Raw genomic sequence first — 7,967 nt, forward strand, 5'->3', positions numbered from 1 at the left:
ATTAGACCTTTGCCAGCTTCGGTCCAGGCATTCGTCACACATTTATTTTGGCCTACTGAGTCGACCTTATGGTTGCCCCTGGCGACCATGTGAGTAGCGGAACCTGCTATGATGCGGCGCTCAGGCCCGGTTCCGACAGGGAGACGGTGTTGGCGTCACCCTGTACCTGGCGCGGCTGGTTTGAAGGTGACAGGAGGTTGAATGGTGGGGCGGGGGGAGGGGGGAGGTCCGAGACTACAGCTATTAAAGCCTTGGTGCTGTAGCAACAGTAAACAATTATCACCCTGGGCTAGCCGAACTGGTGAATGCGAAGATCGCTGGCCCCACCCCCAGACCCTCTTAAAATCGAAAATTTGGAGGCATCTTAATTTTTGACAGGCACCCACACCATTCTAGGTGATCCAGTATGCGCTCAAATTGGAAAATCGCAGTTCTTTTAGATTCTATCTAAATGAATACTGTATATTAGAACAATTTTTTAATGGTAACAAACACAATTCAAGAAGAGTGGTTGCCAATTCTACTGAGAGTGGACCAGAATCAGAAGTCCCACCACAGACTGGACCAGAAGTCAAGGTTTTCTCTACCAGCAACTAGTTTCATGACAGCAGGGGCTATGCTTTTAAATTTGGAATGCAATGGAAATGAAGAAAAAACCTTTTCTATATCTACACATTAAGATTGGGGCAGGGGTGCCTGAGGGGCTCAGTGGGTTAAGCATCTGACTTTGGCTCAAGTGATGATCTCAGGTCATGATCTCATAGTTCATGGGTTCTAGCCCGGTGTCAGCCTCCATGCTGACATCTAGGAGCCTGAAGCCTGCTTCAAATTTGTGTCTCCCTTTCTGCCCCTCCCCAGCTCTCTCAAAAATAAACACTAATTATTTATAATTATTTATAAAACACTAGATACATATAAATAGATAGATAGATATAACATATATTACTATATTATATATTATATACATAATTTATAATATACATATAAATATGGGACAGAACTGGGGCTCCTGGGGTGCCCTGTCACTTAAGTGACTCAGTCCGTTGAGTGTCTGACTTTGGCTCAGGTCATGATCTCATGGTTAATGGAATCCAGCTCTGTGCTGACAGTGAGGAGCCTGTTTGGGAGTCTCTCCTCTCACTCTGCTCTAGCTTATTTGGACTTTCTCTATTTCTCTCTTTTTCAAAACAAACATAAAAAAAAAAAAAGATTGGGGCAGACCTATCCCCACACATACACATACAGAATTTTTATTGAGATTTTTTTGTGATATGTACAGAATTGGGGGGGTAAGATATGGGGTATTTTGTGATAGTAAAACTATTAATATTGCCTTCACTTGTAAGTGTTCTGAGAAGCATCTTTCAGCTTCATTTGCCAAATCCTGGATTACACCTAAAACCTTAATTTGGGTAGGGCATATGAATATCTGGGTTGAAAGGGTCATTTCCTAAAAGATGGCTTGTAAATGTACAGTCAGCATTCCCTTTCCCTAAAATTCTACTCTATTTTCAAGGTGAGCATCCTTCTCCTCATGGGTAATAGTAGGCTAACAGAAAAAAAAATGGTTTGTAAAAACAACAAAGTTGGAGGGTTATTTTGTGAAATTTGTAGTGATGAAAGTGGACAAAGGGCATAAAGATAACTTTTTCCCATTCAGGGGCTGTACCATCTTACCAGATATTTGGTTACTGAGCAGAGATATATTTGAGTAAAACAAAAAATAAACAAGCCATACAATAGAGTATTCACTAGTTAATAAAATTCCTTTGAAAAGAAAGGTTTCGTCATTTTAAATATGCACATGACTTAGAAGAAAGATATTTAGTGGTAAGACTACTCCACAATTTGGTCTTAAACCACATATATCAGGCAGTCGAGTACACGGTCTACCTTTCCTGGTGTAACAGTATATTACAGGAGGTTGCAGGCAACAGTGTGGTCTAACTAGCCTTCAAAGATAAACACTCAATTGGAACCAGAACATTATGGTCAGATTCTAGCTTCTACTACCTAATCTTGGTCAATTCATTTAATCCGTGTGTGTGTGTGTGTGTGTGTGTGTGTGTGTGTGTGTTTTAACATGAAAATAGGTAAAATTTGTTCATCTATTTTTACCAGCTACTTGTAAAAATGAAACTAAAGCCATGCCTGAGTGGCTCAGTTGGCTAAGTGTCTAACTTTGGCTCAGGTCATGATCTCATGGTTCATGGGTTTGAGCCCTGCATTGGACTCTTTGCTGACAGCTCAGAGCCTGGAGCCTGCTTCAGAATCTGTGTCTACCTTTTTCTCTGCCCCTCCCCTGCTCACGCTCTATCTCTCTTGAAATTAAATGAACATTAAAAAAGAAAATTTTAAAAAAAGAATTAAACTGGAATAAAACACATAGAAAACTATATATTGCTGTGTAAATATAGAGAACCTCTCTTCGTGTTAACTACTGGATGGAGAATTTTAGGGAAGGCAAGAAATGAATGGAAGAATGGCTGAGCAGCAGCAACAGTGTCAGAAGTTGGCTCCTGTCAGCTGTTTTATTTTTTTTTAATTTTTTTAATGTTTTTATTTATTTTTGAGACACAGAGAGAGACAGAGCATAGGCAGGGGAGGGGCAGAGAGAGAGGAAAATCCAAAGCAGGCTCCAAGCTCTGAGCAGGGCTTTAACACACGGACTGTGAGATCATGACCTGAGCCGAAGTCGGACGCTTAACCGACTGAGTCACCCAGGCACCCCGACTGTTTTATTTTTTAAAGCAAATTATGTTCCTTTTTTAAAAAAATAAATGTTATTTTGAAAGAGGATGAGATTGCACGAGTGGGGGAGGGACAGAGACAGAGAGGGGAAGAGAGGGGGTTGGGGGAGACAGAGAATCCCAAGCAGGCTCCATACTCAGTGCAGAGCCCAAGGTGGGGGCTCATCCCACCACCCTGGGATTATGACCTGAGCTGAAATCAAGAGTCTGAAGCTCAACCGACTGAGCCACACAGGCGCGCCAGCTGGCAACTGTTTTAAAATAGCCTCCAGCACAGATAGCTCTTTGGGAGTGAAAACTAAGGGATAAGATTAAGATTGCTGCGGCTCATATTGCTCAGGTAAAAATAAAACATTTAACTTATTGCACTCCGTGTGGAAGAAACAAATATCAGTTATTGAAAAAACAAGTTGCAGGGTTTTTTTGTTTTTTTTTTAAAGACAAATGATTCAATTCAGAAATAAAAATATAAGAAATAAAAAACAGGCTGGTCCTAGACAGGTGTACTTCTCACCCAGGAAATGATACCACGGAGAGCGGAGAGAGCGTAGAAGCAGCAAGTGAAGAGACGGTCCGGTGCTGGAGTCTTCCACCAGCCTGGCCCAAGGACTCAGAGGCCCAGAGTCCTAGTAAAAAACCACAACTCCCAAAAACCCTTGGCCCAGAAGGGGCGGGACCAACGGTGTATGGGCGGGGCCTTCCGAGCGAGCTCGGCACTTCTCTCGTGAGGAGCTTCTCGAGAAGTTGAGGGAACGGCGGCTATGGAAGCACAGGAAGAGAAAGAGGCGCAGGTGATGGGGCGGGAGCCGGGCTTTGCGGCCTCCTGGAAACGGCGTCTTTGGCGACACACTCCTCGCCCGCGCATCTCCCGGGCGCACCATTTTAACTTTTGTCCTCCCCTTGCTCCGCGGATCGGTCTTTAGTCCGCCTTGGCGATCTGGGAGCCCGACTCCGCTTAGACCCCCCCACCCCCCAGAAAGGGCGTTTCCCTTCCTTCCCCGGGCCTCTCCTTGCTGGGACTCGGGCTTGGACAGCGGTGGAAGAGCCCCCTGGTAGGAGATCCCTCTCAGCCGACTGGAGTGGGACTTCCAAATCCAAACCCACCTTACAGCCAAGCTTCCCCGTTCACCGCTGCTTCCTAGTAGGATTTTCACACCTGACCTGATTCCTCGGCCTGCATCCCAACTCTAGGTGCCTCCCAGAACAGCGGGGCTTTTGGTGTGTTGTTGGGGGCAACTCTTTTTTTTCAGACTTTTCACGTATAAGAAAGCTTGAACACCTTCATATTGAGCTTTAAAATTATCCGAGTGATGCACATTGTTAGCGTATACAGCTTTGTAGCTTTAGGAAAATATGGATTGTTTTATGGTAATTTTTTTATTTGTGCTTGCTCACTTTTGTCTCCTGACGTCTAGTATCTATCTCCGTAAAGGCAAATTATAATGTGAAATAAATAGAACATTTCTACACATTTTCTTTGCTTCTGATCACTTCTTTCGAATATTTGCTTCATGCTTTTACAATAAACAAGGTTTATAATCTTTGCCTTTCTTTTAATGGTTAGGTTGCTGCGTGGTTGAAAAAAATATTTGGAGATCACCCCATTCCGCAATATGAGGTGAATCCTCGGACCACGGAGATTTTACATCACCTTTCAGAACGCAACAGAGTCCGGGACAGGGATGTCTGCCTGGTAATAGAAGACTTGAAACAGAAAGCAAGCGAATATGAATCAGAAGGTGAGATTAGTAAGAGTTTTGAATGAGGTAATAACTCGAGATGACTACATTTTATATATAACGCTAAAGTATACAAGCTTTAATTTAAGGTAGACTGCTTGTTAGTTTTGCTTCTTTATTTTACCCAGATTTGCCTCCCATTCTGTTACAGCAACTTAATAAGCAATAAATGTCATTATAATATAAATTCAATTGGTACTCTGATAGCACAACAGTAACCCCTAAAACATGAAGCTAAACGTAGCCTGACATACAAGATGCCTGTGGTTTTTCACTTACGTATCTTTTTGATCTATTTCCCCGTCTCCATGATTTAGTTACAGTGAGCCATTGGGACATCTGAGGTGGCAGCCATGAACTATGAGACTTGCACAAGTCACACTATTAGTATGTATGCTACGCCTGTGTAGCTTGAAAGAGTGTATTTGGGAAACCTGTTGTTTTTATAATACTAACCACACATTAAAAAACAATTGATAAAAGTCTTTCTATGGGTCAGAATATACAAAAGAGGAAAGAATTGAGACTTGCAATTGCCCTGTATTTAACTAACTTACATGTGTGGCATGTGTTACATTCCATGTTTTGAGTGTAGTGCAATTTATATTGTAATTCTATGTGTGGGCTTTTTTCCTGCTTTCTTTTAAAAGTTAACATACAGCAAAATTGACTTTTTGTTTTGGTGCACTGCTTTTAGAATATATATTACATTTCTATGACCCAGCAGTACTTTGTATGCATATTATGTTATACAATTGCTTTTTAAATCAGGAGAAAAAAATATGCATTTATACTCTTTATAATTCCCTGGCCACCTTTCCTGGTGTTCATTGTTGTTTTCGTGTGCCTTTGAATTATTGTTTGGGGTCACTTGCTTTTAGCCTGCAGAACTTCCTTTAGTATTTCTTATAAGTCAAGACTGCTGGCAACCAATTCTCTCAGTTTTTGTCTATCTGGGAGTCTTTATTTGCATTCATTTTTGGAAGATAGTTTTGCTAGATGTAGGATTCTCTGTTGACAGATTTTCTTTTAGAACACTTTCCACTATGTTGTCCCATTGCTTTCTGGCCTCCACTGTTTCTGCCAAGAAGTCAACTGTTAATCTTATTGGGGTTTCCTTGTAAATAACAAGTCCTTTTTCTTTTGCTGTGAGAACAAGATTGTCTCAAGATAGTCTCCTTATCTTTTACTTCAACATTTTTACTTTGATATGTATGTTTGTGGAGCTCTCTGCATTTATCCTACTTGGATTTGTTGAGTTATTCCTTGAATGTGTAAATTATTGTTTTTCAATAAATATGGGAACTTTTCAGGCATTATTTCTTTGACTATTTTTTCTGCTTTTTCTCTTCTGTATGACCATTGTACATATGTTGGTGTGCCTAATGTTCCTCATTTTTCTGAGGCTCTTTTATTTTTTACTTTAAAAAATTTTTTTCTATTTTAGAGAGAGAGAGCACACAAGCAGGATAGAAGGGGAAAGAGAGAGAGAGAGAGCTCCATTGCTCAGCAAGGAGCCTGATGTGGGGCTCGATCCCACAACCCTGGGATCATGACCTGAGCTGAAATCAAGAGTTAGACACTCAACCAACCGAGCCACCCAAGTGCGCCCACTTTTTTCCTCTCTGTTCTTCAGCTTCCATAATCTCTTATCACTTTATCTTCAAGTTCACTTATTATTTATTCTGCTACTTCAAATCTGTTGTTTGTTTTCTCTAGTGAACTTTTCATTTTAGTTATTGTACTCTTCAACTCTAGAATTTCCATTTATAATTTCTATCTCTTTTTGATAGTCTCTATCTGATACAACATTGTCCTTATACCTTTTGTTACTTCTTTAATCATGGTTTCCTTTAGTACTGTGAACATATTTATTATGGCTGTTTTGAAGTCTTTTTCTGACAAATCCAATATCTGGTCATTCTGACAGGCAGTTTCTTTTGCTTACATTTTACTATGGGTCATGCTTTGTCGTTTTGCATGCCTGTATATTTTTGTTGGAAACTGGACATTTTAGGTAATGTAGCAACTCTGAGTACTAGTCTCCCAACACCCCCAGCACCCCAGAGCTTGTTTTCATTGTTGTTTTCTTTTTTTTTTTAATTTTTTTTATTTCAATGTTTTTTTATTTATTTTTGGGACAGAGAGCGACAGAGCATGAACGGGGGAGGGGCAGAGAGAGAGGGAGACACAGAATCAGAAACAGGCTCTAGGCTCCGAGCCATCAGCCCAGAGCGCGACGCGGGGCTCGAACTCACGGACCGCGAGATCGTGACCTGGCTGAAGTCGGACGCTCAACCGACTGCGCCACCCAGGCGCCCCTCGTTGTTTTCTTATTTACTTAGTGACTGACTGCTTTTAATGAAGTCTATTTACCCCTGATGGTGTTAAGCCTCTGATGTTGCTCCTCAGGGAGGCACAGACTTAAGTATTCCCACAGTCACTCTGGGATGTCAGTGGTTTTGGGGACTGTCTTACTCTCTTTCATAGACCACATCCAGGTGTAAAATTCTGGTAATTGACAGCTGATTATTGTTTTCAGCAATAATCAATTTATGATTTATTTATTGATAAATAAATTTATCAATTTATGTGGGACATAAATTGTTCTACAAGCTAATTCAATCAAATTCTGGCACCCTTAAAGGAGTAGTTTTACAGGGCAGTGTTTGATATTTGTTGTGACCCAAGGATGGCCCCTCCTAGATGTCTTATTTTCTGGTTCTCCCATGTAAACTACCTAGCCCGCAGTTTGACTCTTCTCCCAATTGCTTTTTACTATAACTTGCATTGTTTTCGAGAGTCTCCTTAGGCTTGGACTTCTCCAGGCTCTGTTGCAAATGAAATCAGTTCCTTTGGGAAGATACTGGGCATTATCTCTTCTATGGCTTGCTTCTTCCTCTGCACAAAATCTCTGAGCCAGTGATCTGGAGGTGAGGGTAGAGACAATAGCAAGGTTTTCTCCAAGTGACACCCCTAGTGTAGATGCTGAGTGCTGGGTGGACGGGGGAGTACAGCAGACTTAGGTCCTCTTGACTTGACTTTCCTGGTCTGAAATCACCACCTCATGAGCTGGTGCAAGGGCCCTCAGGGCCCTGGTATTCTCAGCATGGTAGATGCTCACCCACGGTAGAGCTTGATACTAAGAACAGTGGCTGGGTGGGGGAGCCCACACCTCTCATCCACATTCATCTAGGACTTAGTCTCAGCAACAGAGAGCTGGTGGCAGGATGAGAAACACTGAAGTCCTGTTCCTCCTGGAAAGAAAGCCCTCAGGCTGGGAGCTGGGGGCAGAGGATCCCTGTGTTCTTGACTACAACAGTCTGGAGTGGAGTCTCTGCCTCCCTGAACTGGGAGAGAGAAGGAGAGAGTGGTTTTGGTTTACATATCACAAACTCACCTTCCTTACTGAATTGTCATAGATTTTCTTGAATAGATGTTTCTTCATTTGCTGTTTGTTCTTAGGACCATTTCCAGA

At 41.8% G+C, this 7,967-nt stretch overlaps 1 protein-coding gene across 5 annotated transcripts in view; it reads left to right on the forward strand.

Annotated features, from left to right (window-relative positions):
* Positions 1–32: 32 nt before the first annotated feature.
* The window catches only part of HAUS1 (HAUS augmin like complex subunit 1), a 19,205-nt gene continuing 11,270 nt past the window's right edge, over positions 33–7,967 (forward strand). For 3 of the 5 annotated variants that reach the window (XM_045042192.1, XM_019815222.3, XM_019815224.3), the window contains exons 1-2: positions 33–186; positions 4,315–4,489. In XM_045042192.1, coding sequence (XP_044898127.1) covers positions 109–186; positions 4,315–4,489 — 253 coding nt within the window. In that variant the 5' untranslated portion in view covers positions 33–108. Of the gene's footprint in view, positions 187–3,391; positions 3,542–4,088; positions 4,119–4,314; positions 4,490–7,967 lie in introns of those variants that run through there. The other 2 variants (XM_006938867.4, XM_045042193.1) reach the window with 2 other exon arrangements.

The sequence above is a fragment of the Felis catus genome, chromosome D3 (assembly GCF_018350175.1).
Source record: "Felis catus isolate Fca126 chromosome D3, F.catus_Fca126_mat1.0, whole genome shotgun sequence".
In the NCBI taxonomy this organism is placed as follows: Eukaryota; Metazoa; Chordata; class Mammalia; order Carnivora; family Felidae; genus Felis; species Felis catus.